The sequence below is a fragment of the Hippocampus bargibanti genome, linkage group LG15 (genome assembly GCF_051943395.1).
Source record: "Hippocampus bargibanti isolate YZ-2025 linkage group LG15, ASM5194339v1, whole genome shotgun sequence".
Classification (NCBI taxonomy): Eukaryota; Metazoa; Chordata; class Actinopteri; order Syngnathiformes; family Syngnathidae; genus Hippocampus; species Hippocampus bargibanti.
The window spans coordinates 9,826,422-9,850,906 of record NC_142748.1 but is presented as its reverse complement, the minus strand read 5'-3'; the positions used below and the strand labels follow the sequence as shown (position 1 = coordinate 9,850,906).

At 48.4% G+C, this 24,485-nt stretch overlaps 2 protein-coding genes across 4 annotated transcripts; one reads left to right on the top strand and one right to left on the bottom strand.

The window, feature by feature from the left end:
- Positions 1-28: 28 nt before the first annotated feature.
- On the top strand, positions 29-10,027 carry LOC148887693 (vesicle-fusing ATPase-like). 2 transcript variants are annotated; one of them, XM_089015232.1, is made up of 21 exons: positions 29-144; positions 847-932; positions 999-1,095; positions 1,347-1,386; positions 1,692-1,858; positions 1,927-2,034; positions 2,123-2,198; positions 2,643-2,798; positions 3,876-4,075; positions 4,502-4,667; positions 4,854-4,928; positions 5,007-5,194; positions 5,834-5,926; positions 5,995-6,151; positions 6,232-6,365; positions 7,178-7,244; positions 7,325-7,404; positions 8,665-8,799; positions 8,927-9,040; positions 9,495-9,550; positions 9,723-10,027. In XM_089015232.1, the coding sequence occupies exons 1-21, from the start codon at positions 133-135 to the stop codon at positions 9,745-9,747; spliced, it is 2,232 nt and encodes a 743-aa protein (XP_088871358.1). In that variant the 5' UTR covers positions 29-132; the 3' UTR covers positions 9,748-10,027. The 2 variants fall into 2 exon arrangements, with proteins under 2 accessions (XP_088871358.1, XP_088871359.1); XM_089015233.1 differs by lacking the exon at positions 9,723-10,027 and having other exon boundaries at positions 9,495-9,554.
- wnt3 (wingless-type MMTV integration site family, member 3) lies at positions 9,868-20,661 on the bottom strand. Of its 2 annotated transcripts, none has more exons than XM_089015234.1 (4): positions 20,279-20,661; positions 14,971-15,212; positions 12,528-12,793; positions 9,868-12,074 (listed from the first exon to the last, which is right to left on the bottom strand). In XM_089015234.1, exons 1-4 carry the CDS (start codon positions 20,356-20,358, stop codon positions 11,562-11,564), a joined length of 1,101 nt encoding a protein of 366 aa, XP_088871360.1. In that variant the 5' UTR covers positions 20,359-20,661; the 3' UTR covers positions 9,868-11,561. The 2 variants fall into 2 exon arrangements, with proteins under 2 accessions (XP_088871360.1, XP_088871361.1); XM_089015235.1 differs by having other exon boundaries at positions 9,868-12,022; positions 20,279-20,655.
- Positions 20,662-24,485: the final 3,824 nt, after the last annotated feature.

The following is a 24,485-nucleotide window of genomic DNA, read 5'->3' as shown; positions in this document are numbered from 1 at the left end:
CTGGGACATGTTACGTTTCAGTCACGTGTCGTCACACGATGTACTCTCATCTCGCGAGACTTCGCTGAAGTCGCTTTCACTGTCAGCGGAAGTAAAACTTTACTCAGCGTTAAAAAAAAGATCCACACAAAGATGACAACGAAGGTGCGTATGTATCAAATGAACCTTTTACGAAGAAATGTACATTGCATTCGGAGTGGTTTAAAGTGTTCTTTTGGAGACACCGAATAGACTGGTGACAACAAGAAGTACTTGTCATTCAAAAGTTAACAACCCCGAAAGCGTAATCGTGTGCAGATTAAATTGTTATTGTTGTTTGTCTCAAAAGGCGTTTGGATCTAAAGTTTTAATTACGCTGCAACGCTTTGCAGAATTGAGCACAGGCTGCTGACGTCAGCAGGCTTTTTCCAGAGCTGCCATATATGTCAACAAAGTACCTTAGCTATCGAATTTGCATCTTTTAAGAACAATGCGACCATTCTTTGTGTCAGACTTTTGTCGAGTTGATTTGATGAAGTTAAATCCCAGCAAGGATTACCTTCCGGTTCCGTTGGCGTACACGCTTTTCTGGTCATCAAGTCTTTACTTGCTCTCTTCATTGTTCCTCTATTCTTTCTTTCTTCCTTCCATCCTCCATACCGACGTCCTTGTGTAAATCCCTCCTTTCCTGCAATTGTTGTTTACTTCACTTGTGCACTGATTTTATTTTTGTGGGAAAAAAAATCGATTTAAAAAATGTCCCACAACACAAATCCAACATAACAATGGCCAAGCAACGTTATTTAACGAGGAGTCTGTTCTTTTTATAATATTCATTCATAAATTCTGTCCATCTTCTTTCATCAGCTGATGCAGGCGGCGCGATGCCCAACGGACAAATTGTCTTTGACCAACTGTGCTGTCATCAACGAGAAAGAACCCCAGTTTGACCAGTAAGTTCTCTTATGTCTGTCAGCAATTGTATGTATGCTTAATGGTTCATTTCCTCTTGGTCTCAGACACGTGACCGTGCGCAACTTAACCCACAAGTATGTGTTCACCTTGAAGACGCACCCCAGCGTCAACACGGGCACAATTGCCTTCAGTCTCCCACAGGTACAACCCACCCCACCCGTGCTTGTAACAGAGTGCTTATTCCTTCTTTTTTTAAACTTGCCTTGCTCTTCGTCCATCTTTAACCCGAGCCGCTGCCTTCTCACCAGCCCACAGGTACTGGCTAACCCCTCTTTTCCTTCTTTTTCTTCCTCCGCTGGACTTCCGAAGCCACTAACCTCCCAGTGATGTGACTTAGGAGCAATACAAAAAAAGTCCACATCATGTTGTGTTTATTTCTTGCCTCCAAACAGAGAAAATGGGCCGGCCTGTCCATCGGACAAGAGGTGGAAGGTGAGTAAAAACAAAAAGATGCTGTCACAGGCCACTTGAGATCCAATATGAGCTTCCTCTGTCGTGCGCGTCGTGGCCGCCAGCGGGCAGTGTAACACAGATTTAATATATTAATAGCATTCCCTGTGTCCCTTATAACGACTAGTTTTTCTTTAAATTATCACTGCAGAGTTTCTCTTTTGACTAAAGCGACTTCAGTAAGGCATTATTTTCAATTTCCCCATCGTAATTTTCCCGTTTTATGGCAGTACTGGTCAATTTTCAAGCCACATATAATAATAATCACTCTCCAACATCTTCCACAGTCTCCAACTACACTTTTGACAAGTCCAAGCAGTGCATCGGTTCCATGACGCTGGAAATCGACTTCCTGCAAAAGAAGAACGCCGACAGCAACCCGTATGACTCGGACGCGATGGCCAACGACTTCATTCAGCAGTTCAACCACCAGGCCTTCAGCACAGGCCAGCAGGTATCAGATGCTCAACCTTTTCCCATAATGAATCCAAATGCCATTTTGTGTGCGGGTGATTTTCGCAGATGGTGTTTAAATTTGGCGATAAGCCATTTGACGTGCTGGTGAAAGACATGGAAGGCTTGGACCCCAGCATCCTCAAGGGTGACCAGAGCTCAGCCAAAAAAGCAAAGGTGTCTTTTTTTTTCTTTATGCGGCCTTTAGAATGATTTCACATTCATAATCATCATCATTATATGCCCCCCCCTACCCCCTTCGCAGATTAGTATTGGTTTGTTGCTGTCAAACAGTCAGCTGATCTTTGAGAAGGCAGAGAGTTCCTCCATGATGCTGATTGGTGAGCCACAATTCTAATGTTGTACTTATGCGACGGCAATAATGTGTTTGGGAATGTAAAAGTGGTGCTTTGTGTTAAAAAAAATATTAAAAAATGTCATGTGAATGCCGAATTGATTTTTAAATGGAAAATGATGAAAGGAATAAGGAAATGTATTATTATTATTATTAATTTTATTATTTTTATTATTTGTATTATTTTTATTATTTTTATTATTTGTATATAAATGAATAATTCTGAGCAGTCATCACCCCGAATGGAATGACAGTTCCCTTTATGTCCACAAGAGGGAACCAAAGTCGCATATAGGCTTTATCAATTAATCCGCCACTCAATTTCAAAGATTAAAAATCAAATCTTTTGTGAAAAATGCAGATAATTAAACCGTCCTGTTTCAAAACCTTCAATTTGAAAGAATCCCATGTTTGTCCAACGTGCGCGCAGGCAAATCCAAGACCCGAGAATCTCGCCAATCCATCATCAGCCCCGACTGGAACTTTGAGAAAATGGGCATCGGCGGCCTAGACAAGGAGTTTTCCGACATCTTCCGCCGAGCTTTCGCCTCCCGGGTTTTCCCTCCGGACATCGTGGAACAAATGGGTGAGTTCTTTTATCAGCGCCACCTGTTGCTCAGGTGCGTACACGACAGGCGGAAAGGGGAACTGTGTGTGTCGGCAGCAAGTTACTTTAATTTATTTGAAGTGGAGTAATCGCTGTCAGTGCGGGATTATAATAAAATGTCAAACTGCTCCGCGGCATGTCGGAATCCGAGCGAGGTGAAGGGGAGGAAGGCGGCTTTGACGGCAAATGTGTCATGCGTGGTTAATTGGCTAGTAGCACGCAGCATAGCGTCTGACGGCTGCGACGTCTTTGTGACTCAACCGCTTTACTTCCTGACGCATCCGTCCCGATCCTCCGACATGTGAGGACCTGTGCAAAACAGCCCGATAGAGGGGTTTTTTTTCCCTCCCCGGTGAACTAATTCTGATTCGGATTTCGCCAATTCAATAATTTCACACATTTTGAACGCTCCTGAAAGTGCTTCACTGAAAAATGTCCACCATGTGGGATTAAAAGAAAAAAAAAGTCGACCTTTGGTGACATCCAGCTGGCCGAGATCTCAAACCCTGATAGCGCCCCCCCCCCCCCCCCCCCCCCAACAAAAAACTAGCTAAAGATCTAATTGGCGTGCGTGAGAGGCACAGGCGCTGACAGCAAAGGGGAATTTTTATATTATTTGGTGCAGTGAGGGTTGTTTTGCGACCGAGTGAGGTCAGCCAGGGTTGCGTCGCCAAAGACGACTTCCCACCTGGCCGCCCCCCCCTCCCCCCGCCCTCCCTGACCTCCCTTTTAAAATGGCAGCTCTGATGCTTATCAGCGTACCTCTCAATTAGCCCAAATGTCGCTACGCAGGTGCAAAAGGCCGCCCGTGAAAGCCGCACTGTCCTCCGAGCTTCGCAACGAAACGCTTTATTATTATTATTTTTCGCCGCTGCCATGAAGAAAGTCATGAGAAATCCGAAAACCTTTATGCGTCCCACAATGGGGACATTTGTACATTTGAACCCTGAACGCGCCAATTTCATGCAGTCCGTCTTCAAAATCTTGATTCATGTCATATGCTCACTCTTTCTTTTTCTACATCATTATCACCGATTGTCCGTGTGCGCCCGAAAGGTTGCAAGCACGTGAAGGGCATCCTGTTGTTCGGCCCGCCGGGCTGCGGCAAGACGTTGATGGCGCGGCAGATCGGCAAAATGCTCAACGCCTGCGAGCCCAAAATCGTCAACGGCCCCGAGATCCTCAACAAATACGTCGGCGAGTCGGAAGCCAACGTGCGCAAACTGTTTGCCGACGCCGAGGAGGAGCAGAAGAGGGTGAGTGCGCCGTTCCCGCTAACCGCGAGTAATCCATTTGGAGACTTGAACCCGAACACTTTGCGTGCGAGTGGACGGATTTGCCCTTTTGAGCGATGACGCTATGTCGTGTTGTGCAAGCGCGAGGGGGGCGTCCGGAGCTCAGTCTTCACCACCTAATGAGCCATTTTTTTATTTGACTTGCCCTTTTTACACACACACACACACACACAGCTGCTTTAAATGCTACACTGACAGCTGTGCGCATGGAGCGAAACCCCCTCCACCCTCCTAACCCGTTGCCTTTCACCGCTAACGATGACGGACGATCGGCGCAAAACATCCACCTGCGTCTTTTTTTCAAAAGTCCATCACGACCCGACTACTACAGCGATTCGTTTTTACCAAAACGTGCCTCATTTGAACTTGCGCAACCGTTGCCCTTAGCTCGGCGCTAACAGCGGCCTGCACATCATCATCCTGGACGAGATCGACGCCATCTGCAAGCAGCGAGGAAGCATGACCGGCAGCACCGGCGTCCACGACACCGTCGTCAACCAGCTGCTTTCCAAGATGGACGGCGTTGAGCAGCTCAACAACATCCTGGTCATCGGTAACGCGGCGAAAGTCTTTTCCGGGCGGCTTCATACAATCAAATATCTGTTGTATCAGGATTTATGGGAGAAATACAAATCCCGAATGATGGAACGGATTAATGGCGTTTCCATTCATTTCAATGGGAAGCCGTTATTTGAAAGGCTACTTGGGCCTACTTTTTCACATTCCGTGTCCTCTCCAGGTATGACCAACAGGCCAGATCTGATCGACGAGGCCTTGCTGAGGCCTGGAAGGCTAGAAGTCAAGATGGAGATCGGTAAGAGTGGAAAAAAAACGGAGAGAGGTGAGGCTTACCATGGCATGACACCCCCTCCCCCCCGTGTCCCCTTGTTAGGCCTGCCAGATGAAAAGGGCCGCGTTCAGATCCTCAACATCCACACGGCCAAAATGCGACACTTCAAGTTGTTGGCCGAGGACGTCAACGTGAAGGAGCTCGCCGCCGACACCAAAAACTTTAGCGGAGCCGAGCTGGAAGGCCTGGTCAGGGCGGCGCAGTCCACCGCCATGAACAGGCACATTAAGGTCAGAATCGCAAATAAACACCGATTCGGGGGTCAAAGGTCACATTTATTGGAATCAATTCATGTCTTTGATGCTGTGAAATGTACATTTTGTCTACTGCGAGACTAATAAAGTTCAATCCAATTCAAGTCGCTGTTGGTGACATGATTGAAGTTAGTCGTGGCAGCCATCTTTGTTGTTGCTGTAGTTTTTGTTCTTATTTTAATCCTTCTCCAAGTAAATTCACACAAACATGTCATGAGTATAATTTTAGATTGGGGGCGGGGTTAAAACATTTTCAAAGCTTCAATAAAAGACATATTTATCTCCCGCTTTGACAGGACGAACGTTTTAAGTATCGCTTTTGCTGCCTGTTAGCGTGTTAGCATGAGTAATAGGCACTCAATCATTTTGAAGTTCAAGTCTACACAGCGGACAAAACACACACATACATACACACACACACGCGTCAAACGTGGCAGATATGAGCAGGCGTTGACGTATAATGAACGACATGTCTGGTGACCCCCCCCCCCCCCACAACCTCCCCATGTGAGCTCGTATTCTTCACCGGGGTCTTCTCCGTCTGACCTTTGTGCTCTGTGGAGTTGTGTGATGGAAATGTGTGTGTGTGTGTGTGTGTGTGTGTGTGTGTGTTAGGCTAGCAGCACGGTGGAGGTCGACATCGACACGGCGGAGAAGCTGCAGGTCAGCAGGTTGGACTTTTTAGCCTCGCTAGATGACATCAAACCGGTAAGTTTCAAAATGGAGTCCCTCAAGATACGTCGCGCCTTTCACTAACGCGCGACGTTCCTCCGCAGGCGTTCGGCACCAACCAGGAAGACTACGCCAGCTACATCATGAACGGGATCGTCCGTTGGGGCGATCCGGTGTCGGCGGCGCTGGAGGACGGCGAGCTGCTGGTGCAGCAGACCAAGAACAGCGAACACACGCCGCTGGTGTCGGTGCTGCTGGAGGGTACGGCGCCGCCGGGGGGGAGGGGGGGGGGTACGCGCGCTCGCCCCCTTCAAACCGTCATGGCCGATTTTCCCACGCAGGTCCACCCAACAGCGGCAAGACGGCCTTGGCGGCCAAAATCGCTGAAGACTCGCAGTTCCCTTTTATCAAGATCTGCTCGCCCGACAAGATGATCGGACATTCGGAGATCGCCAAATGCCAGGCCATCAAAAAGGTCAGCCTGTTTATTTGCCATTATTTACAATACAATACAATACATATTGATTTATATAGTGCTGTAACAAAGCGCTTAACGTGGTGAACTATCATGTACAGAAAATAAAGCAGTCACAAAGACAGTAGAAGGGAGTAAAACTAAGCTCGTCTGATATTCATTCATTCATTCATTTATGTATTCATTTATTTATCCATTTATTCATTTATGTATTTATTTATGTATTTATGTATTTGTTTTTATCCTTTTTTTAAGTTATTATTATTTTAATGCCCAAAATGGAATCCCAAACTCATAACAATATATTTAGAATTATTCATCTCCATTTTTTAATTATAAGAGTAAAAAATACATGGTCAAATTATTGTAAAAAAACAATTATTAAAACATGTGTATATACAGTAAAGTCTCGTTATATCGATATTCAAGGGAGTCGGAAAAAATATCGATATAACCGGGACTATCGATATATCCGATATCGATATAACGAGACTTTACTGTATATCATACATATATAATATAAAATATAAAACTATATATAAAGAATATATAAATAATATAAATACATCTTAAAAATATACAAATGCAGTATATATATATATAACAATTATATGTAAAAAATTATAATATATCTAAAGAAATATGAAAATATATATAACAATTATATGTACAAAAAAATAATAACATATGTTTTAATTATTGTATTCATTCATTGGACACAATTGCATGATTAAAAATTCATATACATATGACATTTTATTTCATAAATTGGAAAAACATAAAAACAAACCTGATTTGTTTGCTCCTGTCAGATATTCGAGGACGCCTACAAGTCTCAGCTGAGCTGCGTCGTGGTGGACGACATCGAGCGCCTGCTGGGTACGCCCATGGGGGCACAAAACCCTTTTCCTCATTCATTCATTCATTCATTCATTTCATGGCTGTTTTTTCGAGTGTAGACTACGTGCCCATCGGGCCTCGGTTCTCCAACCTGGTGCTGCAAGCGCTTCTGGTCCTCCTCAAGAAGCCCCCTCCCAAGGTAAGGCGTCGCGGTGTCGATCCGTCGACGGCAGAGAGAGGGCGACAGATAACGTGGGGGAGTCGGGGGTCTTGGCTGCGAGTGGCATGAGAGCCGCGTTTGGGGCGAGGGGACGCTTGTTAGCGTTTGTTGTTGTCGATAGCGAGTGAATGAATGGCGCAGGGCGAGAGGCGTCCCTGGCTGTGCCTGCTGCGGCGGCTGCTTGCCGGCTCGGTTGAATGAACGGATGGCGCGCTGTATGGCCGCATGTGCATGAGAAGCGGCAGGCCCAGCGGGGCGCCGGGGGGGGGGGGCAGGTCCGCGGGAGAAAGGGCTCTGTGAGAGAACCGGGACCTGGCAGCGCCGCTGCCTGTGTGGCACCTCATCTGCATGCAGCGTCGCAACCCCCCGCGCCACGGGGTGCAGCCATAATCCCCACCGCATCCCCCCGTCTGTTCGCCACTCTCCTGCCGCTCCTTCCCCTGGTCCTCCTCCAGCACGCCATCTTAGCGCCGTTACAATTATTTTCTTTCTCCTTGGCTCACGTTTGTCCATCGTCCTCGCGTCCTTCGCCCTCGCTCGCTCGCTCGCTATCACGTTCGTTGCGCCGATTTTGGCTTCGCGCCGACCAACGCCTCAAATATCACATACGAGGCAATTTTGAACTGCGCTTTGTTGCAGCTTCAGTTGCCGGTAAAGCGCTATATCAAACAATATGCAGGAATTGCACTGTATTTTGGACAACCACCCCCATTTCAAGCTCAGATAACTCCAGACCCATATCATTTAGTAATTAACTCTTTTTTTCTGATTAAAGAAGATACTCTAAGGTTTCTTACGCTGCTTTGAATGTTTATGCAGTCCTAAAACTCAACATTCTGTGGGTCCTGGAATTCGAGTGACAATGACAAAAACCCTGGCATTGGAGTGGACACATTTTTGCACATCATCTGGCAGTCAATGAGTTAGCTATCTTGCTGGCTACCTAGCTAGCTATCTATTTGTAACATATTTGCAACCTATTAGTAATCTAACTAGCTAGCTTTCTATCTATTAGTTATCTATTAGCTAGCTCGATAGCTAACTTTCTATCTATATGAGTTATTCCGGGTTGAGTGAACGCTGGCGCATGTGGCTGCCGCTGCTCACCCACAGATCCTGTGACTGTCAAGTGACCTTGAGAGTTTTGAAAGGCGCTTGGAAATGAAATGGATTATTAGTTTTATTTTTATTATGATTATTTGTAATAATAATTTAAAAAAATGTTCAACTGTCTTCCAGGGTCGCAAGCTGCTGATCATCGGCACCAGCAGTCGTAAAGATGTCCTCCAAGAAATGGAGATGCTCAACGTTTTTAGCACCACCATCCACATTCCCAACATTTACAACGGCAAGCAGCTAGTTGAGGCGCTGGAGGTAAAACTCACACACACACACACACACACACACACACACACACACACACACACACACACACACACACAGAAAAGTCCATCCGCCGCAATATGGCTGACGAAACCTTCTTGCATTTGTTCCTTCTAAGCTGCTGGGAAGCTTCCAGGAGAAGGAACGGGTAGCCATCGCTAACGCTGTCAAGGACCAGGGCCTCTGGATCGGCATCAAGAAGTTAATTATGCTCATCGAGATGGCAATACAGGTACGAAAGTGTGGAAAAAAATTATTATTATTATTATTATTATTATTATTATTGTATTGTCTGCAGCATAGGTGCTCCCCAGCCACTTCATTGTGTATGCTAACTCGAATGCCAATGCAAAAATAGCAGAAAAGCCCTCTTGGGTGGACAGCTGAACTTTATCAATGGGGGTTTATAAAACATTGACACCTATTTTAATCTCATTTTTCATATTGCAAAAAAGTAATAATTTTAATGTGCATTGATCATCAATTAAAAAACAAACAAAATGGAGTCATTGGCAGCAGATTGCACGCTAAGCACATCTGCATCCCGATATTCTATCTCCCAATCTTTGCATTTAGTTTGACTTTGAGTATTTTCCTACTCAAAACAACAAAAAAATAAACATTATTTGCAAGTATGTCATTTTTGTGGCGAATTTAAATGTCTTTTCTCTTGTGTGCTTTCGTAGATGGACGATCAATACCGAGTGAGCAAGTTCTTGAGCCTTCTGCGAGACGAAGGAGCGTAAGTGCTTTCAATCAATCATCAGATGCTAACGCCGTTAGCCCATTCGTGCTAACACTTATTCGTTGCGAAGGGATAAATTATGTGACGTAGCTCAACTTGCTTTGTGATCAAACCTGAATCAAATCAATCTGATGTAATCATTTTGCGCACTATGTCCCCCCCTTTCCAGACTGGGTTCGCATAAACCAATGTAAAATGGCCGTTGCCGCGAAAAGGCTCACCCCCAACCCCCTCCCACTCCCTGCAACAAGTGAGGAGGCAGCAAACTCATGCGTTGGCAATTTTGCACCGGGCGATTTTGTCGTCTCGACGTGTTTTGTTTTTTTTGCCCTTGGACAAAGACAAACTGTCCCTCAAACGCCACACTGTATGTTGTCAGCGGCCATGATCAGCGATGTCCATTTTTTTTATGAAAAAAAACAAAACACACCTTCGTACTCCTGATCATTCCGCACACTTCACTGTCTTATACTGGTTACTTTTTATTTTATGAATAAATTAATCATCTAACTAATGAGTGAATCTTTTTTTTCTTTTAATCCACAAAAGCATCTACGCTTCTGATTTAGCACATCGTGGTCATGTGATGCATTTGGGAAGCAAAATAGCCGAGACGTCGTTGTTGTTGTTGTTGTTGTTGTTCAAATATATAATCTTGGTTCAGTCATACACATATAATATCTATACAATGTCCAATAAATAATATTTAGAAAAAAAACATAACATTCACGATTATAAAATCAAAAGGGAATAATTCACTTTTACACCGTTTGTCCAAAACTTTGGATGTAGCGGGTGGGGGGGGCGGGAACAAGAATCCTGTGGGAGGCAATGGGGGGGGGGGTATGCTAAGATAAGCTAGCGCAAGTGTCAGCTACCTTTGCTCCATAATGTGTGCAAAACATCCAGTTCCACCCCCTACTTTTCCCTCACTCACCTGCGCCATCTTGTGCCTCGTCCCCCACACATTTGTGCTTTTGCCTTTTTTGTGGGGCCGAATTTCCAGATGACAAAAAGGGAAAAAATGCCTTTTTTTGCCCTGTTTTGTCCAAAAAACAAAAAAAACAAGACAATCTCATCACCACAGAGCGCTTGCGAAACATATTTCTGCCTGCTTTGTTTCAAACCAAGCGTGCTGAAGCTTGACTTTGAGTTGCTCGAGTCAGAATGCTGCCACGTTAGCAACTGGCTTAGCATTTCGATGAAAAGAAGATCAAAACAATCCCTTTTTTTGATGGAATTTTGCAATATTTGGCTAGAATGTAGCATAGTTAGGTAGCCCGTTTGCACACATGCAGCCTCCTGCATAGCTGCCGTCCCGATGCTAAAATGTCAGCAATGCGTAAAAAAAAAAAAAACAGGCCGCCTCAGCGTCTCTCGTCAGCTCAGTAGTTTGAAGACCCGCAGTCCAGTTCAGTAGTTAGCACAAAGCGACCGGCTTCCTAGGTCACCCGCTTTTTTTTGTAGAGGTTGATTTAGTCTTTAAAATCATTTTACACGACTCACAAAAAGTAATTACATTTGGCTTTGGAGTGACTTTTTTTCCTAGTGAACCTAAAATCCACTGTAACGTTTTTAGCACGGCTTTTGAGTGGGAGATAAACCCGGTGGGTTGCTCACCGAGTTGCACAACATTGAACGGTGCCATCAACAAATTGAGAGAAGATCCCCTGCTGAGCTTTCGAGTGCATTTTAGGCTCACCTTGAAATTTCACCTTAAAGTGGCTTTTTTCGGGGTAGCAATAAAGCCAGCCGGAGCGTGAGGTGTTAGGTACTTTTCTTAAAATTCCAACGCAAAAAGTGGCGTTCCTTTTGACTGCATATGTGTGTGTGTGACTGTACACGTGGTCGGCATAGAAGGGAAATAAATTAAGACAATGGGGGAGGTGTCTTGGGTCAGAAGCGTCCACCAGTTCGGTTGGGTGACATAGCGCGACGGGCGAGGGTATGGCAGCGCGTCAGGATCTGAAAAAGGTCAGGAGGCAGTGTTCACTTGCACGTATGCACGTCATAAACGCGCAAGCACTCCTGGCAGCTGACGTAGCAGCACCAGTGGAAGATGCAGTGGCACTTCTCTTTGCGCTTCTCGGTCCGGGTGTTGTGTCCGCGGCCGCAGCAGAGCAGGTCGCAACCCTCGATCCCGTGCGACGACACGTTGCAGGTGCGATCCCGCGTCCCGAAGGAGCCCGTCTCCTGGTTGGGCTCGCAGAAGTTGGGCGAGCCCTCGTAGTAGACCAGGTCGCGCTCGGTGGGGTGCTTGAAGAAGGCGTACTTGACGCGCAGGGTCTCCACCCAGCCTCGTGACTCCCGGTGCTTCTCCACCACCATCTCGGAGGCGCTGTCGTACTTGTCCTTCAGGTAGTCGCCCAGCATGCGGAAGTCGGGCTGCGCCCACCAGCACGTCTTCACCTCGCAGCTCCCCGACAGGCCGTGACACTTGCAGCGCAGATGCATGTGGTCCAGGATGGTCTGGGCGACACACAACGCCACATTGTTCAAATGTCAATGCAATGATACGACGCTGGAAAGAAAGAGAGAGAGAAAGAGAGAGATGGAATCTGAGATAGAAACATTCCAAAGCCTGCGGTCATACATACTTGACACTCGCAGACAAAAAGTTTCTTCCACCGATTTTCCGGCGGTGAGAAGTAACCACATCTACAAACACTTTTTTTCAACTGTACTCCAAGCCATTTTGTTAGTATGCTTGGTAGGTAAACTACTTTGTGTGTATCTGTTTTTCGGAAGGCGCCGTGAGCTAGGCCAGGTGGCCGAGCGGGATATGGGCTAGTTCCCGTGTGGTCCCGGGCCAGCCACTCAGGCGTAAACTCCAAACTTTCATCCTCGAGTCGTGTGGCCGACCTGACAGCACATCGACCAACTTGACCTTTTTCCTGTGGGCGTATTGCGCGCAGCCTAAAAGTGTTGATGAAGTGTGTCGAGTGTGTTCACGTTCAACTCAAACAGTTTTTACCGTGCGTCCAGCTTCGTTGTTGTGCCGGTTCATGGCCGAGCGGGCGTCCGGACGGTTCTCCCGGGCGTCCGCAAACTCCCGGGACACCAGCACCCCGAACTCGGCGTCCTCGCTGCAACCGCCCCATTTCCAGCCCTCCCCGGGCGGTCCCTTGTGGTGGGAGTCGCAGCCGCACATGGTGGACGTCCCCTCGGCGCAAGAGCGCGTCACTGCGAAGGCGACGCCGGCCGAGGCGATGGCGTGGACGAACGCTGACTCTCTGGTTGCTGCGGGAGACGGAAGCCGGGCGGTAAACAGGCGGGGGAGAGAAGCGGGAGAGTGTGTCAATCGTGTTAAACATGGTCAAGAGCAAATGTGAGCTCTGCCAACATCCAGACGCCGCTATTCAAAGTACTTCCCTTCAACTCAACTCTGCTCAGGACAAAGAAGAGGCTCCCTCGAGGAGTCCACTTGAAATCACGACAATGTCCCTTGTGGTTTTTCTGGCAACCCTTTTTGATAACGTTCTACTTACTTTCTTGATCCCGAGTTTTAGAACAACGGCACCATCTTTACATGAACCCCTCGCAACCTTACTATTGGACCTTAACATCACCACGAAGGAATCTCCCTTTGTCCATCACCATCTCAAATGAAAAGGGGCTTGAGCTTGATTCCTTTGGCGGTCCCACCTCCGACTTGGAAGTTTTCTACTGCAACCGACTCACTTCAACAAAATGTCCAGGACTCATACAACCTGAACCTCCGCTACTGCAGATTTGATCATTCATTGGCACGTCGACTTTGACCAGGAATTACATCGGAAGGAATCGCTCCCCGAAATCGAGGAAGCCCTTCATGCCTGCGTGGGTGCTCAACTGAAACCCCAACTTGTCACATGTTTCTATTTGGATGAAAGCAAGAGTGTAGAGTTAACTTGCCTGGATGATTAATGAGACGACCCCCAGAACCCCTCATGAGGTCTCTGGATGATCAAGGACAGTAAACACTTTGTTTACTTCAGAGTGAGGGAAGACTCCTGGGAATAGCCGAGTCCCTGTAGTGACATCAGCCCTTTGTGACCATGTCGGGGGGAGCTTAGCACTCAGTGGGATCTCATGACCTCCTGTCATCCCTGAGGTGTGCTGCTTTGCATCTGGATAGTGTTTCGGGAATGTTGTCCAACCCCCTCCCATAACCTCCTCCTCCACAGCCGCTCATCCCTTATCCCCGTCCCTGTTCAAGCGCCCAAGGCTTTCAGGTGAAACCGAGCAGTGTGTCAGCCTGTTTCTTTACCGGTTCCCCTTTGAAGGCGGACGCTCATTATGTAAGATGATCTCATTGTTTCATAATCGTGGCGCACTTGTTGTCGTCGTGGCTGTGCCATGATGCGCCGCCGGCTTTCACGCAAATGTGAACACAGACTGGTACGCTCGGGTGGGCGGGTAGGTATGGACTAAGGACTAGTTTACTCAGGTCGAGGCTGAAATTCCAAGACTATGAGTTCACCACCTGCTTTTTAGTCAACACCTTTGACAGCAATTTGACCATTTATTTGTGCCTTTACCTGCTGGGTACATCAATACGGCTTTGTTTCCCCTGTGACACGGTGCGTTAGCCACACAAACAGCCCGCCGACTCCCCCCCCCCCCATGCCCGGTGCTGGCATCCCCTAAACTAACTTAAATAAGCGAACCACCCCTGCATCCCTGCCTGAACAGAAATCCCACCGACCGCCCCCGCCATAGGGCTCCAAGCTTGCTAACGTCCAAGACTCATGATGGCCACCTCACCCCTTTTCGCCTCCCCGTCCCGAAGAGCACACCCGGGCCAGGTTGCGAGAGATCCCCCTTTCAGCCTGTTCACGACGGAGTCAAAAGGGCGTGTGAACGGGGCGTCCGTGGGAGCCGGACTGTGTGAGGCGCGCAGCGGCCTTCATGCACAGTAGGGGTTGAGCGGAGCCCCCAACCGGCCCTTTTCTATTGCCTGTAATCTCATTTGGTCTCCCCTCTCCTTTTGAGTTGACGGAGGTGCTTGGACCGCTTCACGCTGTCTGCATTCATATGCCCGTGAAACAAACACAAGCTGATTTTTTTCTTCTCTGGACTGCGAGGCCTCATCCCACCGTCGATATCCCGACGATTCACAGTCCGCGTGTTCCGGCGGCACTCGGCCAGAACACTTGGACCGTCTTCCACACGCCGCAAACGGGCGAAAGGTGGATGCAACCAGAATGTGTCGGTGCTTGCGTCTGCTGTGGCTGCGGCCGGGAAAAGGTGTCTATTATTGTAATTGCCCCAGTTAGTGTTTTTGGCAGCAGAAGCGCAGGCAGCCCTGCGCCTCGGGCCTCAAACGGTTCTCTGCTACATGTGGAGGTTTTGTAACAGCTTGCAGTAGCCTTTGTGAACCCGACATGCATGAGTCATCCCGCAGTGATGCAAACACGGGGAGGCCGGCCGCCTACCTTTATCCAGCACGGGGCCGAAGATGGCGAGGTTGTCTTTGATGGTGGTGCAGTTCCACCGCCGCCCGCGGAACTGGTGCTGGCATTCCTGGATGCCCAGTTTGACGCCCTCGGCCACGCTGGGCATGATCTCGATGTAGTTGCGGCAGAAGCGTAGCTGCTTGGGCACCAGGCCTGGGATGGAGCCGCACAGGATGGGTTGGGAGCCCAGCGTGGAGTACTGCTGACCCAAGGCCAGCGACCTGGTAGGGGGGAGGGGTAGACAAAGTCACTCAGCATCTGGGGAAGAGCAGACCTAAATCTGCAACATCCGAGATACTCGTGTATAACTATTTGTCGCCTTACAATAAGTGAGACACCTTTTGTCCCAAGTTCCATTAGATTAGTCTTACTTCATTTGAGGGTCTCGGCTTCTTCTCATTCGTAACCCCTTTAAGTTGAGTTCAAAAGTCAAGTCTGTGTTTGACTGACTCTTTGCTCTATGAGACTTTTAATGCAGTGACGTCACGAATCGTTTTCCGCAACCTGTTGGTCACTGGTTTACAATCCGAAGTCGCAATTTTTTCACAGATAAGACTTGCAAGTAGTCCAGGGTCTTAACTTCAGTTCGCTTTAAGTATTTGACACGGTCAAGTCTTTCACGTCAAGTCTTTTACTTCTTCATTGACTCAAGACTTCAGATGCCTGAGTCAAAAGCTGCTCTCAACAAGTCACAGAAATCAGGTGAATCGATTCCATGATAACTTTCATTCAACTCAACAAATGGACCATGCCTGTTTGGGATCAGGTACAAAGTGCGACGCAATCCTGTTACTAGTTTTCTCTTTCATTCAGGATAAATTACTCCTTCCCAGTTGGTGTCCTCCATGAACTTGCTGCATTCTCAATCACCGTGACATGCCGAGGGCGTTATTAAGCAGGGTGGAAATGTGCCGCACCACTTCAGCAGCCTCCTTCAACTCTGACAGCGCAACCGGTGAGTCACTAGTGTCCTCAACGCTGACAGCTCTCGTTTATTTATTGGCGCACCGAAAGGGGAAAGATTCCGAACCAGAGTTTTGTCCGTCATCTTAATTCATTGATGGCTATCAGATCAAGATTTGTCGCTAGCAAAATTCAAGTGACGCCCTGCCAGCAAAAGTCACAACATCTGGCCTGTGTCAATTCACGTCCCCATAATGCATGAAAAGTACAGTTTGGTGTGTTTTTATTGCTCATGTGTCCAGTTATTCTCACGAGCAACATATTGCGACCAGGGCGGTAGAACGGCAGACCTCCACGGAGGCAGAAAGCCATCCGGGATAATCTGCTGCAGGCGCTGCAGGGACACACGGCGAAAAGTGGTGGTGATAGCGGCAACGATGGCGGCGCACTGCAGGATTTGGTGGGTGCTTGCCCCGGCAAGTCCTGCATGGGGCCTCTCGTTGCCTGCGGGCGCTTTACGACCTAGTTGGGGGTTTTCTCTGGAGCCAATCTCAATGGGTCTATGTGAAGTAAAGAAAAGATCGCAAGCCTGACTTTGGCTTTGGATGAACAAGTTCTAAGTTAACTGTATCTTAGACTCTTATTGTGAAAATGTATCCTCAGTTTAAAAATACATAAATAAATAAAAGTGGCGCTATCTCCTCGAAACAGGAAGTGACGTGTTCACCGAGGTAACCTTTTGCTCACAATGACAGCAAGGAAATTGCAGACAAACTTATCTCGTCAATAAGTCATGCTAGCATATGGCGCGTTGAGCCTCGGGTCTCGCGTCCCCCAACTGATTCGGGGAGGACGTCTTTACCTTGGAATGTAAACGCATAAGCGAGTGTTTGTCATATTCGCCCGCGGGCAGTCACGTCACCGAGCGAGTACTTGGCAGAGCCGTCGCCGCCTCCGAGTCCCTCAAGAGGGTCCGCGGAGAGCCGCAGACGGCGGAAAAAGACGAAAGTGGGCCACGGATGGTTGGCGGCTTTTCCCCAGTACGGGACTTTTTCTGCTGTTGACGTCTTCTCTGGCACATTTTTTTGATTTGTAGTCCAACCGCTTCCGGCTGATCAGATAAAAAATGACAGGACCATTGAAAGATGTTCCAACCTGTCGGGAGCTCCAGAGCTCATCCCGCCGCCGCCCGCCGCCGCCGCCGCCCGAGTGCAGCGGTGGGACGACGACGCCCTGCAGTCACGAGAGGGAAGATGAATGCGCCATAAACTTGTGAACTCTCCGCCGAGACCATCAGACACATTAGGCCTGATTTACGAAAGTTGGCGACAAAGATGTGATTGTGAGATAAATTGCCCTGGCTGATTTGGAAGTTTTTGGACGGTGTCAAAAGTTGCTATGTTCAATTCTTGCGTGCTTTATAGTTAGTTAAAAAAAAGCGGATAAAAATTCATTTGAGGTCAGGATCTCTGTCGCCGGGTGACCCGGCCGAAAGGTCGGCAACGCGACATTCTCACGTAAAACCCAGAACGCTTCGGGGCTTTCGGGCGACCAACCAACCAACCAACCAACCAACCATAAGATGACAAGCAACCAAAGCCCAATTTCAAATTTGGAACGCGAGGCAGTGTTGCGCGGTTTGCAGCTGGTGCTCCCTCGGGGATAAAGAGTGGAAAACTCCAAGTGGAAGGACTTCAGAGACTTTGGCTTTAGTCAGCAGAGTATTCCATGCCGCGGGCCTATCGGAGCTGAAAGCTCTTTTTGCAAACTCACGCCTTCACCGAGGAACAGATGAAACAAGTGTCGTGCAAGAACGGCAGGCATATCAACCGCTTGTGTGTGGCTTTTAGTTTGATTTTTTTTTTTTTGCCGTCTGCGTATCCCTCACAACGTTAGCTAAGGCAACTGGACGGGAATGAAACCCAAAGTGTCTTACTTCTGTCCAGTGTACCCCCACCCTTGCGCTAGCTCGGTGCAATTTCGATGCTAGCTTGTTGGCTCCGCGCTCCAAATGTCAGAACTAATCCGTCCGGCGCAAATCAAAACTCGCACGGGAGCGTGTGGAATCTTCAGGTGCGCTACTGGAATTTGTTTTGTAGGCGATGGAAATGAGGACGCGCCGTCTTTTTCAACACATTCGGAATGCACGTCGCGCGCCCAACACGAGATCGCTCGCGGTGGTCCCGTCGTCGCTAAACGCGCCAGCGATTTTTCACGTCTCAACCAAATCTGACATTGCTGCACGGGAGCTGCGTTTGACCGGGTCACGGTGACCCGGGGTGGGGTTGCACAGGTGTGATTAGCGCACCTTTGGTCGTGCAACGCGAGCTCGTGTGTTTTAGCCGCTAATGAGAACTCCAGCAGGTGAGATGGGCCTGCTAATGAAGACTTGAAATGAGTTTGTAGCCTCTGGGCCTCTGTGGTTTTCCTTTGAGGAACCGGTCCGGCCTGTGTTTTAGTGCCACTAATGGCTGTGCCTGATTGTGAGTTGGGGGGGTCTACTTTGTCATTTCCTACTCACGCAACGTGCCTCCGCTTTGATGACGGGCTAGATTACGCCGGCTTTGAAATGTCCCTGTGAAGAAGTTCACTCGTTCGCTAACCCCGTGGCGTTGACGTCGACGCAGCGTCTCCCAAAATACCGTTTTACTCGGACGCGTAAAAGGCGCAAGTCGATATTTGGTGAAAATACTAGCCGGGACAATATTTATTTGTTTATCTCGGGCAAAGTCGTAAAAATAGTCTGAAGAAGCATCGCCCCAAGGAAAACAGGAACTCCGCCATTTTGCTTTGTAGCTGTTGTTTTGGTCTGGTCATTTTCACACTTGATGGAATTTTTGAAACTTTAGCAAAATCACTCACCATGTTTATCATGAGTTGTCCCATCCAAAAAATCTAATCAAATGTCATTAAAAAGCCGCAAGTCACAATGCCTAAAGCGAGACGGGAAGTCGGCCATATTAGGCTGAATCGCTATTTTAATCCCCCTTCTGCTCTTTCCTACGACGCCCGTCGCACCTCTGTGACATCACACCGGGAGTCATTTTTATTGATCTCCGTGAGATTGAAGGGGTGCGAGTTTTTGGAAGGATCGAGGGGGTGAGGGTGGGGGGGGGGGGCGTCTCGGATAATGACATTCCTGAGACCCGGAGATGGACTCTTCAGCTCCATTTAAGCTGCTTTTGGTGTGTGTGAACCTGCTTGGTTTTGCTTCAGATCACACACACACTCAAAAAAGTGATCCCCCCCCCCCCCCAAGAAAAAAAGATTTTGATCCAAAACATACCTCATATGTTATTCTAATCAGATTTATCACCCAAAATTCTTACAAAGTTGATAATGTCCTTGTGTTTCTTTCTCACATGTCCACAGTGGCCAATTTTTCAGCACCTGCGCCGTCACCTAGAGCCACACAGTTAAAAAAAAATACATACAAAAATGTCACCCCACCCCCTGATCAAAGGCACCGTAAGCTCCCTCAAGCCCCCCCCCCCAAAAAAAAATGAAATTGCCCGTGGGGTCACACCAAGTGGAGCCCCTTTTTGTGACTCGCACGAGGTGGTCCTCATCGCCGGAGCCAGCGATGATGAGCGTGAGGGGCCTTGGCGGTCGCCGTGGCGCTAAATGGAAGCAGAAGAGCGCGCTGGCGCTGCGCGGCGGCCCACATGCTCGCTTGGGCTACCGAACGTGTAGTAGCGTTGACAAGTGGAGTAAAACGGGGCCAGCCACACACACACACACACACACACACACACACACACACACACATGAAAGTGACACTTCCAAATTTCTCCACAGTTGAGCGGAATTCTGTAGTCATTCGTGTGAAGTCTTCACCTGCCAAATTGTGTTGGCATGACAACAACTTTTTGAAGAAAAATAGATTTTTTTTTCAAGAAAAAGGTCTGACTTTGTTCTTGGAAGCTTGCAACTTATTTTTTTACTTGAAATGATAAATTATTCACTTTTCTTAAAAACAGCAGACACACACACACCCTACACCCCACCCACCCCAAAAGCCAGAGGACAAAACAATTTTCTTCTTTTCTAGAATTCCGACTCCAATTTAGTTCCGTGACTGCTTGTCTGGAATTCCTCTTGGATGTGACTTGGTCTCTTCTTGAGAATATTTTTTGCCCCGATCCCTCATCATGGCTCATTGTCGGCCATTTTTTTTAATTGCAACATCCATTTGACTTTTTTTTTCTGGAATTTCGACTTTGTCCAAAGTCAAATCCAACCCTCTTCAAATCCGACCCCCTTCAGCTCCCAACTAATTCATCAACCGGCACGGCCTTTGGCACCCCCCCACATCCCTTCGGACCTCCCCGACGGCCCCGAGCGTCGCACCCGTTGTACGGCGCTGCTACGCCGGCGTACTCACCACCAGATGGGATAGCCTCCGAGCACCCGCGAGCCACCCAGCCACGCGCACAGCAAATATCCAATCAGGTACAAATCCATCAGGTCAGCCCGCTTGGAAGGTTCCACGCCAAAAAGCTCCACTTTCCCACAAGATTTTGAGAAGGGGGCGGGGGGGTGGTGGGTCAATTGAAAATGTCAAGAAGAAGAAGAAGAAGAAGAAGCGTTCTGTTGTTTGCGTGCGATCAGGGAAGTGTGTTGGACTCCCGATGGCTGCCAGAAAAGAAAAGTGAGTGACACTCCTCCGCTTCTGTCCTTCCTGCCTTTCCTTCTTCTTCTTTCCCAAAGGTGGATGTCTTCCTCTCGCTGCACTTTTTCCTCCCTCAGGATGCCTCATCCACAGGCCCAATATTAAACGGGAGGGAGGGGAAGAGGGAGGGAGGTGAAGAGAGGCTTGTGGGGGGGGGGGGGGGTGTTCTGGAGATGTCAGCTGGCAAGCCAATCGCAGGAGATGGCCTTAGGTTACCAAAAAAAAATATATTCCTTCCCATCTGTCAATCACCCCCCCTCAAAGTCCCCCCCGCCCGCCTCCCACATACACGATCCCAACCCATCCTCCAGTCATGTGCGGAGAGGGCGGGACGCACGGTGAAGGTAACTTGCCCCCCACCCACCCTGAAAAAAAATGTTGCGGCTTGACTAATTGATCGGGATATCGGCCGGCGAGCGCATGTCGAGTCCCAACTAGTTTGGGGTGGGGGGGGGGGGGGGGGGGGGTCCACGTATACAGTGCATTTTCCAAATTGTTGACGCCCAACCAAGTGGGAGGTGGTGGGGGGTGCATAGAAGGAGCCACAATAAAGCCATAAAGTGCGACGGTGGCCCAAAGGCGACACTTTTGACCATTGTCATTCTGATGGGAGGGTTTTTTTTTTTTTTTTGGGGGGGGGGGTCTTTTTTGGTCTGGGGTTCTTGCTGGACCTGCCACTGGAGGTTGAGTGGTGTTGGTGTCCCAACTCGCACATCCATGTGTCATGCTAGCAGCCCGCCAATCTGTTTTCCATCACCGCCGCGTTATTACAACGGCGTCAGCAATGTGGATCGGGATTTTTTTTTGGATGACGAGCTGGTCGCGAGAGGGAATGTGACATAAAGCGTTTGATTGACGAGTGCGACGCGGTTTGCGGTCGGACGCCCGACAACACTGGAAGCGTGTTTCACCGCTACAGGCCAACGAGGCCTGGAAGACGCCCCGGCGGTTAAGGTCAACCACATCGCAGCCAAAAACTGTCTTTTACTCACACACACACACACACACACACACACACACACACACACACACACACACACACACACACACACCTCAGTCTGAGGGATCTGCCACAAGAGAGGGGGGGTTATTGAGGGGGGGTGTCAATGAGGTCCCCTACTGGGCCGGTTTCTACGGTGACCTGAGAAAGGCCGTAAGTAGGTCCGGCCCTTTCTCAGGCCTAATCAGCGTATTACCACAAAGGAGGACATGTGTTGCCCCCCCCCCCCCCACACGCCCCCCTTGGACACCCCCCACCCTCCCCTTCCCTCCAACATCACGGCTGGACACAGGCAGCCAATAAAACCCGGATTAGGAGGCTATCAACACACAGCGAGCTGTAGCCACAAACTTTGTGAACATGCTTAAGCCCCGCCCCCCTCCGCCGCCATCTTTCCACTTTATTCGTTTCTTTTGGGGGAGACCCCTTTTGCTTCCTTTCAGCCCCCGTAATCTCCTCGCACAATAGATGCCAAGAAATAACTCATTTTGTTGGCAAACTCCGAATCGGGATTGGAAACGTCTCGATGTGAAAACAAACAAGGAATTTGTCGCGGGGTGGTTGGAATCACAAAGATGGCGGAATTTACTATTACAACATACGGCGGACGTTTATCACGCCATTTTGGGGACCCACTATGGATTGGATTGGATTGGATTAACCTTTATCAGTCACAAGACTGGCGTATTGTGACTGATAAATGCCTCTATTATTTATCCTCTGCATAGAGCGACTCATGATAAATGGGGTAGGTAGATAATATGATGTGTTTAATGGCAATGAAAAAAAGCAGTTTTCAATGAAGTACCTAATGAAGTGTCCAGCAACACGGTCACTCAGTTAATCTTAATGTCCTTTTTCGGGGAGGGGGGGGGGTTGGATTGGTCTTTTGTGGTGTTCCTCTCTGACACGCCCTGGAAGTGTTTGGGTGGGGGATCATATCTATGTATACCTGTATGCCTTTTGTCAGGATTCCCAAGAACGCTTAGTCCGAATGAAACCCTTTACATGAGCGCAGCCAACACTCCAGCCAGTGGGGGTCTGGTGGGGGGGGGGGATCCCAAAGGGACGGTGGGCCACTCTTGAGCCGGACACTGAGGCGTCCTAATTAAAGGCCACTTAAGCCCCCCACAAAGTGCGAAGGTGCAGGTTGTTATTGTTGATAGGGGTGGGGGCGTTTGGAGTATTGTCAGGGGTGGAGATAAAGGGCACTCATAAACAAGGAGGACCCAAGACAGCGAGACGGGGGGGGGGGGGGGGGTTACATGCCACAGACTTTGTTCGCGCAAGATGAAGAGTCAACAGCCCCCCAACAACCCCCCCCCCCCCCAGTCTAATAAGCAGCACCTACACAGAAGGAGGAACCACAATGCTGGCAGATCACCCACTCAGCCCCCTCCTCTTGCTCTCAATCACTACTGGGACAATAAGGGGGAACCCCCTGACGCCCCCACCCTGCACAGTCCTGCACCCCCCTACACCCCCCCCCCCCCCAGCCCCTGAAACAGACACTTCTTTTATTGAAATTCTTTGCTGTTCTAATCCTCTGCTTCCTCCAGGCCCAATAATGGACTCCCTGCATCATCAGCCTTTTCCAGCCTAGGCCGCTGCATGTCACACCACAATGGGTGTGACAGCGGCGGTCACATTTCCACCCCCCCCCCCCCCCCCATTTGATTAAAATTTCCACTTTATTGTTATTAATAGTTATTAAATTTGTTTGTACTTCATCGCTCCAAAACCCCGAACACATTTTATGTATTTATGTCATGTGCACTGTTAGAAGTTGGACTGTTGAACGTGTGCTTGGGATGACATCTGCTGGTTGAACACTCAGAACAACATTCAACCGATAAAATATGGATTTTTGTCATGCATTGAAACCTAAAAAATATGGTGAAGAACATTTCAAAGTTTGTAATTATGACAAAATATTTCTCTATTTTTCTATCCCTCCATCGCTGTGTATATGTTGCCTGAGGAAGCGCTGATGAATCATTGAAATGTAAAAAAACAAAAGAACAACAATTTAAAAAAAACATTGTTCAAATTTGTCAGGTGTTGAATGTTTCACCGCCACACACGCAAAACCAAAGCTCGAATATCGACGTCCAACGCCACCGCAGGGCCCGAGGCGGCGACCTGTTTGCCGGTGCAGGTGTCCCATGACATCGCATGCCAGGAGAACACAGTGGACCTTTGGCCTCGGGCTCTTGCAGGCCTGAATTAGTACAAGGGGTTGATCTTATCTGGAATATGACACTGTTGATGTTTGATGTTGGTAGCAGACATCACCTGTCACTCATCTTTTTCTTAAAGGGGGTGCGGGGAGTGTTTTCTTTAATTTTGCCCCATGGCGATGTTGGTCTTGGTCTCCCTTTGTGTGCTCACATCAAGTGTGAACCTGAGAGCTTGACATGAACATTTATTTGGACTCAGTACAGTTCTAGATCGACCTTTAGCTTGCAGTAATGCCCATATTTATCCCATATGCATTGTTTTTTTTGTGTAAGTGGCTGAATATGAGCCATTGTGCAGTTATTTACAATGTTTCTTTGAGAAGTTTGGGGAAATCTGCCACATCTATTGTGGCAATCGCACTGACGTAAGATCAACTCGCTAAAGGGGGTGCCTTTGCAGATTTCTACGCTTATTTTGATAGGGTCCTGTGTTGACCACGTGTTCAAGTCAACCAATTATAGACGAGAAAGATAGTAGGCGGAACTTTCGAGGCCGAACGCTGAGCACTGCACGGGGGCGATGAGAGATGACGTCGCGGGCAAAGGGCACCTGTTGTCAGAATCTATATTTTGATTGGGTCGTGTGTTGACCACGTGTTCCAAGCCAACCAATTACAGATGAGAGCGAATGGTAGGCGGAACTTTTGAGGCCGAACACTGAGCTGTTCGCGGGGGCGAT